The sequence below is a fragment of the Psammomys obesus genome, unplaced genomic scaffold (assembly GCF_907164565.1).
Source record: "Psammomys obesus unplaced genomic scaffold, mPsaObe1.curated_primary_1811, whole genome shotgun sequence".
In the NCBI taxonomy this organism is placed as follows: domain Eukaryota; kingdom Metazoa; phylum Chordata; class Mammalia; order Rodentia; family Muridae; genus Psammomys; species Psammomys obesus.
Window position 1 is genome coordinate 23538281 of NW_026585504.1, and position 12635 is coordinate 23550915.

At 37.9% G+C, this 12635-nt stretch overlaps 1 protein-coding gene across 1 annotated transcript; it reads right to left on the reverse strand.

Moving 5' to 3' along the window:
• Positions 1–4889: 4889 nt before the first annotated feature.
• Positions 4890–5831, reverse strand: LOC129674262 (olfactory receptor 4K14-like). The gene has a single exon (XM_055604143.1). It carries the CDS (start codon positions 5826–5828, stop codon positions 4890–4892), a length of 939 nt encoding a protein of 312 aa, XP_055460118.1. The 5' UTR covers positions 5829–5831.
• Positions 5832–12635: the final 6804 nt, after the last annotated feature.

Here is a 12635-nt window from a genome sequence, read left to right on the forward strand (position 1 = left end):
TCTTTCCCTCTTTGGTGAAGGAAAGCAATAGCTGATTACAGGGTTAGGTTATAGGGCATCAAGGTAAATCACTATTAATTGCATATGAGCAGTTATCATATTTGGGGTCCTTAGTGAACTGGATAAGTCCATCTGAAATTGCATTCCAACTAGTAGAATATTCCTCGGAAGCCCATTTTGCACAATATAAATCGGCTGATGTTCCACAATTTTTCCGCTGCCATGGAGAATCAGCGGGGGAGGGAACATATAAAAGTGTACCGTTACTTCCCCAGCAAAGCACCTTGCATGGGATCCTGTAGGCATGGCAAGTGAAACTCAGACTGAATGAAACTCAGTTCAGAAAACCATCTCTTGGGAGGAGCTGCCTGAGATGCTGTGGCTAAGACATTTCCATATTCATCCCACAGGACCCAGGTATTGTTTACAGGGTCATGTGGGTTCCAGGCAATAGTACATACTGTTAGCAGACCTAAGATGATGACGACGCTTTGGATAGCTTGACACGTAGGGGGTTGTCTGGGTTGCAGTATGCTTTCTGTTCTTGGGCAGTAGGAGTCAGGTAGTCTTCTTGGGTTGAGAAGGGGTTGGCCAGTCTAGCATATGAGTAGTGAATCCAAGCTGCAATTCTTCAACTCTGATGGCAGTTGGGGTAGTCAGCAGGACGATGTATGGTCCCTTCCACCTGGGCTCCAATGTGCTTTGTTGAAACCACTTCACGTAGACCCAGTCTCCAGGCCAGAACTTGTGGGATTCTGGGACCGGGCCTGCCTCATAGAGCGCATGCAGTTTAGGCCAAACATGTTTATGAGCCCATTGGGTAGCTCTTATATGGAAGATCAAGTCTTCCTCATCTATCTCAGTGATGGCATCAGGCTTAAGATTAGGTACAATGGGGGCTGGTATTCCATCCATAATCTCAAAAGGAGTTAGTCCCAATCAATAGGGAGAATTTCTAACTCTATACAGGGCAAAGGGAAAAAGCCTCATCCAGTCACTGCCAGTCTCCAAGGTCAATTTAGTTAAGGTCTCTTTTAATGACCTATTCATTCTGTCTACCTGGCCTGAACTTTGGGATCTGTAAGCACAATGTAACTTCCAATCTGTTCCAATACATTTTGCTACACTCTGACTTACCTTTGACACAAAAACCAGCCCATTATCTGTCACTATCAGATGGGGGAATCCATACCTGGGTAGAATGTCTTCCAATAATTTTTTTGCTACTATGTGAGTGGTCTCGTCCTTGGTTGGGAAGGCCTCAGTCCATCCAGAAAAGATATCCACGAACACTAGTAGATATTTGTACCCATATCTTCCAGGCTTGATCTTTGTAAAATCAACCTCCCAGTAAGCTCCAGGTCTCTTACCTCTAAGGCTTGATCCTGGGTGTTTTGGTCTGTTTGTGGCATTGGTCAGCTGGCAGGCTTTACAATTAGCAACAATATCGTCAATGGTCTTACACATGTCTTTAAAAGTTACTTTGGATTGTCTCACAGCACCTGCCATTCTCTTGGATCCCATGTAAGTGACTATGGATTTTTCTGAGAATGACTCTAGCTAAGGAGTTGGGTAAGATTAACTTACCGTCAGCTGAGTGCCACCAACCACTTAAATATTGACTCATGGGTTGGTTTTGTGCCCATTTTATTTCTTCTTCAGTGTATTGGGGTTTCTCCGGCAAATTTGGGTTAGGTGGCTCTGGCAACATCATTTCTAGGATGGTGGCTTCTGCTTCTTGCAAGGCAATATCCTTAACTGCCGTTTCAGCCCAATCATTCCCTCTGGCTACTTTGGTGGTTCCTTTTTGGTGTCCAGGGCAATGAATAATAGCCAGCTTTTTAGGAAGCCATAGGGCTTCAAGGAGTTGTAAAATTTCTTCTTTATTTTTAATAGTTTTTCCTTCAGCTGTCAAGAGCCCTCTTTCTTGGTATATGGCTCCATGCATGTGGGCAGTGGCAAATGCATACCTACTGTCTGTTTAAATATTGACAGCTAGTCCTTTGCCCAATGTAAGAACTTGAATTAAAGTGATTAATTCAGCCTTTTGAGCAGAAGTCCCAGGGGGGAGGGATTGAGCCCAAATTACCTCAGTCTCCGTGGTCACCGCCACACCTGCTCTCCTTTGAACCTCATGGATGAAGCTGCTCCCGTCTGTGAAACAAGTGTGCTCAGCATTTCCCAGCGGGGCATCCTTCAGGTCAGGTCAGGTACTCTGTACCTGAGTCAAGATCTCTCCACAGTGATGCAGTAGCCGCTCCAATTCTGGATCTGGTAGGAGGGTCACTGGATTTAAGGAGGCAGGGGGCTAGATAATAACTCGGTCAGGATTAATCAATAAGGTCTGGTAGTGAGTCATTCGAGTTTTGCTCAGCCATTGATCGGGTGGCTATTTGAGTACCCCTTCTATGGCATGGGGAGTGGTCACCATCAGATTCTAGCCCAATGTCAGCTTATAGGCATCCTTGACCAGTAGTGCCGTTGCTGCAATAACACGCAGACAAGGGGGTCATCAACAGACAGTTGACTTGGACACGCCTACCTCAAGGATTTAAGAATTCACCCACCATCTTCAACAAGGCCCTGCATGAGGACTTGGCTGAGTACCGGGTTAACAACCCAGATGTTACCCTTATCCAGTATGTAGATGACCTCTTGGTGGCAGCCAAGGATCAGGCAAGCTGCCTGGAATGTACCCGGAAGCTTCTACAAATCCTGGGAGACCTAGGGTACTGAGCCTCAGCCAAAAAGTCACAACTCTGCAGAACTGAAGTAATCTACCTTGGCTACATCCTGAAAGGAGGACAATGCTGGCTCTCCAGAACCAGAAAAGAGACTATTCTCAACATTCCAGTCCCAAACAGTCACCACTAGGTATGAGAGTTCCTAGGGTCAGCGGGATTCTGCAGACTCTGGATCCCAGGCTTTGCAGAAATAGCTAAGCCCCTTTATAAAGTCACAAAAGAGGCTAAAAATTTTAATTGGACTTCAGAACAGCAACAGACTTTTGACCATTTGAAGCAGGCCCTATTGTCAGCACCAGCCTTGGGGTTGCCAGATAACACTCAGCCCTTTCACCTGTTTGTGGATGAATGGAAAGGGGTTGCCAAAGGAATCTTGACTCAGACATTGGGGTCTTGGAAACATCCGGTGGCCTGTCCAAAAAGTTGGACCCAGGGATAAAACACAAGCAGGGAAGTGCAGGTCTTGGCGTTACAGTTACAGGATTGGGTGAAAGGGTCTCTAGGGGAGCTGACCTTTAAAATGATTAGTTTGTTTTTAGGCACCAAAACTGCAAATGGTCAGGTCTGGCTTCCTGGGGGACACCTGACACCCCCCTTGTTACTTGCAGGTTAGGCTGTAGCAAGGGGGAGGGGGATTTAACATATTCCATGGGCTTTCTTAGGGGCTGAGTGACCCTAGTCACACCCTAAGGATAATCTGGGCTGGGCACTACTACTGGGTCTCTGCTCTGAAACGACTGTGATTTTGCCCCAGTCCCAGGAATTAACTCTCAGTTTTTGAACCTCTCAGTAACACATCTTACATCATAGTCTTGAATAGACAGCTTACAATCAAAACATATTTTATCTACTTTGCCATATTGCTGTACTTCCCTACATAAGAGAATAAAAGCTAAATATACTATTTTGTCTTTTAGTTATTGTTATCATTGTATTTTAATCCATACACTGAGAAATAAGAGATGCATTGTATCATATTAAGATGCATAGTATTTAGAATATGATAATTTTAGAAATATTTTAATTATCAAAGAACATATTTAAATTACTATTCACAGATAAATGTTTGTATTAGATGAAACAACTGACTGCTCTCAGTTTGTAGCATGGTTGATATATGTAATTAACTTCATCAATTGCTTCATTATGAAGACTTAGCAAGGAACCTCATGACCACTGTCTTAGGAAGATTATATCTGTCTGTAATCCCTCCTCTGGGCTGAGCTTGCCTGCCATTGAGGACTCTTTGGAGGACCGAATATGTCAGGGATCCCCATAAGCTAGGTCTCTGGCATCACCTTAGGTCAAGCTGAGACTTTACGCTTCCAATCACTGACACTGTAGTTGTGATCATAAGTACCCAAATTTCAACAGAATCCAAATCACCTGGTGATGCATTGCTTTCACCCTACTTTTGTGGATGTTTTTATAGATGTGCTGGACAGCTTCAGAAATGTCATTTCTAAAAATGTCTATCCATCCGGAAAATGAGTGTGCAATAAATCTGTAAATATTTTTTATAAAAGCAGTAAGAAAACAAAAGGAAAGATTATAATTCATGATTTTGATAAAATGATAAACAATAATTTAAAATACATTTTAATTCTTGAAACCTAGATAAATAAGAAAATCAGTATTAGGTTTGTTTAAACAACTATTTTATTGCCATTAAGATAAAGTCTACATTAAAAATAGTCTTTGTGTGTAGCATATAGCTTTTTTTTTTTCTTCTGCAACTTGTCTGTTCCCCCTTTAGTATTTTTGGGGGAATTTGAAATGAGGTAAAAATAATAATGTCTTTTTAAAAGAGAATTTAGTTTTGATGTTGTTAGAGGAATATTTAACTAAATTTTACAAAAATGCTACATATGATCTGACAAATAAATCTATATTCTTTAATGTTATTGAAGATATAATAATTAATTCAGCAATTTTCTCAGGAGGAAGTGTCAGCTTTAAAAAATTTTCAGAAATGATTTAGTGTTCTCTAAGATTAAAATATTTAGTCTCCAGAATTTTATTAAGCTTATTACATATCAGAATCATGTAACTAAACATACATACAAACTTAATCCCCAAATTATTAACCTGTACTAATTTCATTGAATCATCAATTTGAACTATTTACACTGAATTTTCTTGGCATTAAGTATTTTCCTTGTGATTCCTGAAATAGTTTTTAAATTTCTTTACAGCATTTTTCATCTCTTTATTTCTCAGTGTATAAATGGCTGGATTAAGGAGAGGTGCAAAAACAGTATAAAATACAGCCAGAAATTTGTCCAACCATGTGATATTGAGGGGCCACACATAGATAAAGATGCAGGGCACAAAAAAGATCATCACCACTGTGATGTGGGCAGTGCATGTGGACAGGGCCTTAGATGCACCAGATTTAGAGCTTTGGCGAACAGTGATAAGGATATAGGTATAGGAAATAAGCAACAGAATAAAGCAGGTTACAACCACAGCTCCACAGTCAGCATTCATGTAAATATCCAAATCATGGTAATCCATGCAGGCCAGCTTGATTATTAATGGTATGTCACAGAAGAAACTGTCAATTTCCATGTGGCCACAGAGAGGCAGCTGCACAACTGCCAAAAGCTGACTCATGGCATGAATAAAGGCAATTGTCCAGGAAGTCAACACCAACCCAGTGCATCTCTTCAGGTTCATGATGGTGAAGTAGTGGAGTGGTTTGCAGATGGCCACATAGCGGTCATAAGCCATAACCACCAACAACACCATCTCTACTGCACCCACACAATGATCAAAGAAGACCTGGCACATGCATCCTGCAAAGGAAATGATCTTTGGTTCTTTGAGAAAGTCTGTGATCATCTTAGGAGTGGTTATGGAAGAAAGCCACATATCAACAAAGGACAGGTTGGCCAAAAAGAAGTACATGGGGGAATGGAGATTCTGGTCAGTGATGATTAAGAACATGACAGTAATATTTCCAGATAAAATAATCAGATAAAGCATCAGAAATATTATGAAGAGTAAGACTTGAAGATTCTGTGAGTGGGCAAGTCCCAAAAGCAAAAATTCTGATACCAAAGACTGATTACTTCCATCCATTTTATTCAGTGTGTCATTAGAAACAACCTGCAGAGAAAGAAAGGTCAATTAGAAAAATATGGAAAATGAGTTCACTAGACAAATCTGACATTCATATTTAAAGTTAACATCTACACCTGAAAAGGAAAAAGCAAAAATGCAAAGATAAGTCTTTGTCACCTTTGAGAAACATTGATGCTCAAAGTGAAAGCTCATGAGCCAAGAGCAACTCCACAAGAAGGGAAGGGTTGGGTGTGACTGTTTTACACGTGATCTATCAGGAAGTTCCTCTTACAGAAATGCACTAAGAAAGTAAGATAGCAATGGGAGAGTCAAAAAGTATGTGTGATTTCACTTCGAAAAGATTTTCTGCCCACTAGTCTAGTAAAAATGATCTGAATGTGTCATCAACAATCATAACATTTCATTATGAAAATAAGGTTACATTTTTTAACCTGATGGAAATTACATTGAATTTCAACACAAAAAATTCTGATGAAATATTAAAATTTTTACAGCATACATAATGACTCCTTTGAGCATCATTTCTGTGACATCACTGAGTTAAAATATAATTTTAAAGTTATAAAGTAGATGTTGAAACGCCTTGTTGAAGGGAAGATGTACAATATAGCATATAAGAATGCACAGTTTAAGACAGAGATGTAAAACCAGAATCACAATATTTTGTTAACAAAAATTTATTATAGGATTTATTTATTCAGCTAAACTGAGACTGAGCCACTGTTACAAATATATGTAGAAGTGGTAACCAAAGACCAAGGCAACTTATATTCAAACCTGAACTCTGAAAGTTACGTTTAGTTTAGTTTTAGGATTCAAAATACTGATCTTGAATTTTATCAACTAAACTTGAGAATCCTTAGATTTTTGAAATATTGTAGATTCCTGAAATGGAAAATATTTCCTCTATCTATAATGTGCTTTCTCATTTAGTCACTCACCTATTTAACTTGAAAGAAGAAAATAAATTACATAAACATTTAAGCAAAGGATACTTTTGATTGTTAACCCCAGAAGAATGTAAAGTTGAACTATAAATGAGCACCAGTTTTTAACATCAAAGTACAGGCAGAGCATAAGAGAAAATACTCAATCTGGAAGGTAGGAAATCTTCCCATTTTATTCCACTTTCAGTAATTCTCTTGGTGATTTTTCAATTTTAGGTCTTATTCTTTTTATTCCTTGAAATTTCATATTGAGAGAATAAAGCAGATCAATCACAGAAGTTCTCACATTGTCATCAGAATAATACTTACCTTCCCATTTTTTATGAGGAATCAGAAGATTAAAGTTAGGGTGAAAAGAAAGAAAGTTCAAAAGACATTAGGTAACAAATCTTTTTGCTATAGAAACATGATGGCAGGTAAGTGTCTTGAATGTTACACTGACAGATATGTGCCTTCTAAAGGTTACCAGACATTCTAGGAGAATTACACTACCTCTAAATTTAATATCTTATAGTCTGTAAAGATTTCAGCACACTTTAAAAAAAAATCCAGTTATTGTCTTCTTCTGTGGCTTGTCAGGGCGCCCCCCCCCCCCCCCCCCCAGGGAGAAGTGATCAGAGAAACTGCCACTGAATTCAGGCCAGAGACAGCCCCTGCTCCCCTTATTAGGGTATTCACTTGGAGACTGAGTCTATGGGCTACGTCTGAGCAGGGGTTTTAGGTCCTCTCCATGCATGGTTCTTAGTTAGGGTATCAGTTTCTGCAGGACTCCTAGGGACTAGGGTTTTTTTTTTTTTTTTTTTTTTTTTTTTTTTTTTTGGCTCTAAGGTCTCCTTTTGGAGTTCCTATCTCCAGCCAGTCCTGGTGAGACCTGATATGCTAGGGTCAGATAGAAGGAGAGGAGGACCTCCCCTATCAATGGACTAGGGGGGGCATAGGAGGTGAAGAAGAATGGAGGGTGGGACTGGGAAGCAGTGAGGAAGAGGGCCATAGCTGGGATACAAAGTGAATAAATTGTAATAAATAATTAATAATTTTAAAAGTCCAGTTATGTATCTTCTAGAATAACTTACATAGATGATAGGAATTTAACATTTCATGGGTTTTAAGACAGAACTTTCCAGCAAGATGACTACACACACTTTTAGGAAACAATTGGCCAACATAATTTTAAAATTAAGTTTTATATTGTTATTGTTCAAAATCATGGACAAACGGTCATATCACTCTATTAATAGTAACCCAGGTTTAGCACAATTACTAAACTAAGTATAATTTAAATAAGTCAGATTTTAGTCATTAGCAGTTAATATTATGTATGACTTTGTTTTACAAGTATTTGTTTCAATTTTAACATAAAATTAAAACACTTAACTGAATACTGAGTTGTGAAGTAGTAAAGGAAAACACATAGAGAGCAATCAGCAAACTTTTGTAGTATTTGGAGTTCTTTTTTTCTGTATACTTTACATACATATTTTAAAACAATATCGTTTGTACTGTTTTCGGCAAGGATTTTAGTGGTCAACTGAACACTGTATTTAAGATAAGTGTACATGGTGTGTATTTGTGTGTGTGTGTGTGTGTGTGAGAGAGAGAGAGAGAGAGAGAAAGAGAAAGTATATAATCACCTTTAAAAAATACTTGATATTTACAGTTCCTCAGAGTTGACAGACACCCAACTATTGGGTATGTAGATGCAAAGGACACATTAGCCATGCTGTTTTCCAAAAACCTAACTACTATTTTGTGTTTCCTCTTCCATTGTTCAGTAGTGTTACAACCATTCTGGAGTGTCTAGGTTCAATAGACTCTTTTAATACTTTATCTGTAATTCTTGTTTAACTTGGTGACAATTCTTATAGAAAATGCTAACTTTGGTTTTTAGATAAATAAAATAAAAAAACATCAATGAATAGAAAATAACCAAATGATGCTTTTATGAGCATTTAAACCAAGTATTTATTCTTTTTTCTGATTAAAGATTTCCACGTAGATTGTGTTGTATGAAAGTTCTAAACTCTGTAATGGTGTCAGCATTTCTACATTAAAAAAAAAATTGTGGATATAGCCAGAATTATTCATTCAAGTAGACCTAGGCGGTAGATCCTCATGACTTAAGAGTGGTCCTGTAGCTACTCACAGTGTCTCTTTTGCTGGCAGATTGCTTTAATTTCATTTCTGAAGTGAACAAGTGTTATGCCTCTTCTCATATTTTGCTTTTCCATTTACTCCTAATTCTGAGCTGCAATTGTATCTACAGTGTGCTCTATGAAAAAAAAAAAAAACAAACACTGAATCTGATTAAAATATAGAAAATTATTGTGCAGTGTTAGCTGTTTGCTGCTTCTACTGATCAACAGAAAAGGAATGATGATACGATTGCAAGCACTAACACACCGAGGATGTCCCTTTTTGGTGGTGTTTGTAATGATGGCAATCCCCAGAAACTTTTGTTGTTTAGGGCAAGTATAGGAAACTCATACAGTGTTTGCTAAGAATAACAGAAGGCAAACATTGCTTAAGTCCACATATAATGGGACTTGATAAAGGAGATGCATAGAAATATTTCAAGAATAGTTTTAGAGAAGAATATTGAAAAAATAAGATGACTTACCAAACTCATGTTTTTCTCCAAGATCATATTTTTTTCCCATTTGATGTGTGTTTGAGAAGATATCTATGTCATGCAGAGAACTCTCTTGGAAGCACATCCCCTAAGTCTGACCTATATTCACTGACTAAGGTTGTCCCATGGGTTAATTCACTTGTTTGTGTTTTGAACAAAATGAGAAACCTAGATGTAATTACGTTGGACATATCTTAGGGACTCCTCTGTTAAAAATGATACCACACGCAACGTGTCAGTTAAATTAGAGAGACAGTCTTATTAATCACCCCAGATTTTCCATTAGTATATTTCTCAAAGTTATTTACATGATCAAAAAGCACCAAGGAGAAGTTTTCTGCTATCCTGATATACATCCTATCTATATCACCTAAATGAATAAATTTGTTTTATAGTTATAAGAGGGCATGTTCTGAAGAGTATGAGATATAACCAGTCACTTGGGCTGTCAATACTCCCCACAACAGTGACATTTCATCTAAAATGAAAAACAAACAAACAAAAAACCAAAACACCTCTTAAGCAAGGCATGAGATTTCCCTTTTCAATTGTTGATCAGGAAATTCTAAGAGCCTGACAAAATCTATAGACTATTTCTATTGCCTTTGGTTGCCATCCTGAGGTTGAAGGTAAGTCTGTATTGCTGAAAGCACCATGTTTTTCTGATATAGGACTCGAAAGTTTTAAGCTAGATCTTTCCAGGAAACCTATTTTCTAAGGACTGGAACTCATAGTAACAGAAATTGCTATGCAAGCTTCCATCAGAAGGAATTAATCTATATAATTCTATTGGCTTGTGATACCTATGAGCAGTCTTGCAAGTTAATCCTAAAGGAACCATAGTGACCCTCATATCCTTGTTGTAACTAACAGTTCTCTAATTGGAATTAAGTTCCCTTCAATGGAAAGGTAACCATAACCTGTACCAACAACATAGCCAACAGGGACTAATGAAGCCATGGATCATAGTAGGGAATATAATAACATTATTTTACAAAACAATAGAGTTTTATTTTCATTTTTCATACTTATCCTTATATTCAACAATAAGTGTGTATCTCATCCTTCATCAAAGAAACTGCTTTATAAATCAGATAGAGACTGTCATAGAAAACCATAACTGGTTAAAATACAGAGAATACTGAGCTGCCGTGGGCTACATCTGAGCAGGGGTTCCAGGTTATATCCATGAATGGTCCTTGGTTGGAGTATCAGTCTCAGAAAAGACCCCTGTGTCCAGATATTTTAGTTCTGTTGCTCTCCTTGTGGAGCTCCTGTCCTCTCCAGTTCTTACTATCTCCTCCTTCTTTCATAAGATTTCCTAGTAAGTGCTGACGATACCTGATAAGCTAGGGTCAGATGGAAGGGGAGGAAGACCTCCCCTATCATCGGACTTGGAGAAAGGCATTCGAGGAGATGAGGGAGGGAGTGTACGATTGGGAGGGTATGAGGGAAGGGGCTACAGCTGGGATACAAGATGAATAAACTTTAATTAATGTAAAAATTAAAATTCAATTAAATTTAAAAAATACAGGGAATAAATGATTACACAGTTCTCAGACACATAAAAATACATTGTCAACCTAATTCCTGTACCCAAAGCTCAGAACAGAGATGAGAATATTGTAAGAGAAAAGGGTTTTAGAAGTCTATTGTGAGATCATGTCTTCTAGAATAGAGAGGAAAGATCTGCATGTACTAACACACCAATATAGCTGCTGAAACAAGACCTGAAATCTCAGGAACCTCAAAGCTACATGTAGCTACATGTAGATAAGTCATGTGCAGAGAGGCAGAATTACCTTTTCCAGGTATAAATACACTAATTAGTTGCATACTACCAAGTGGCTAGTCCTGGTACATAAAATCATGTACATACAAGCAACACGAAATGGAGTCAGTCTATTGTATTTATATTTTTGTGTACATATATAGAAGTAATAATCAAAGAAAAAGATGCGATGATTTAAAAAAAAAAACATCTGGATCAGGCATGGAAATGGTTGGAGAAAGAAAGAAGACACTACATATATCCAAAAGATGCTCACGTATACAAGGACATTTGCTCAACCTTGTTTGTAGCACCTTTATTCATAATAGCCAGAATCTGGAAACAACCTAGATGCCCCTCAGCCAAGGAATGGATAAAGAAATTGTGGTACATTTACACAATGGAATACTACTCAGCAATTAAAAACAAGGAAATCATGAAATATGCAGGCAAATGGTGGGATCTAGAAAAGGTCATCCCAAGGGAGGTATCCCAGAAGCAGAAAGACACATGGTATATACTCACTTATAAGTGGATATTAGAAATACAATATAGAATAAACATACTAAAATCTGTACACCTAAAGAAGCTAAGCTGGGTAAGATGCTCAATCCTCACTTAGAAAGGCAAACGGGATAGACATGGGAAGAGGGAGTAAACTGGGGAGAGAACAGGAGCGTACCCCAGAGGGCCTCTCAAATACTCTACCTAGCAGGGTACTGAAGGAGATGCTGAGATTCACAGCCAAACTTTGGGCAGAGTGCAGGGAATCTCATAAAAAAAACTGTTAAGAAAAAAATAAAAAGTCAGAACAATCACCAAACAATCCATTTAATATGAGATATGATTTTGAACAGAATTATCATAAGAAAAACTAAAACTAGCTCACCATTCTTAGGAAGCAGGAAATAGAAATCAAAACTACTATGGTATTTCATTCTTCTCCATTCAGAATAGCTAAGATCAACAAAATCAATGACAACAAATACTGATGAATGTGTGGGGAAAGTGGAAACCTCATTCATTGTTAATGGTGTTGCAAACTGCCTCAGAGAATGAGAATATCAACGGAAAAGCTAAAGTTAAATCTACCATATGATCAAGCTTTGCTACTCTTTGGCATATCATCAAAGGACTGAATATCCTACTCCAGAGATAGTTACTCTGCAATCTTCCTCGCTGCCCTATTCACCATAGCTAAGAAATGGACAGCTTAATTTTTCTTCAACTGAGGAATAGATAATGAAAATGTGGCACATTTGGACTATGGAATACTATTCAGTTATAAAGAAAATGAAATTATAAATTTTTAAGGTAAGTAGATGGTATTAGTAAAGGTTATATTGTGAGAGGTAACCCAGTCCCAGAAAGATGATGTGAGCTGTTTTCTCTTATATGAAATTCTAACCTCAAATCTCAAGATGTGAGTATATAATCTGGAGTAATGGGAAAAAACC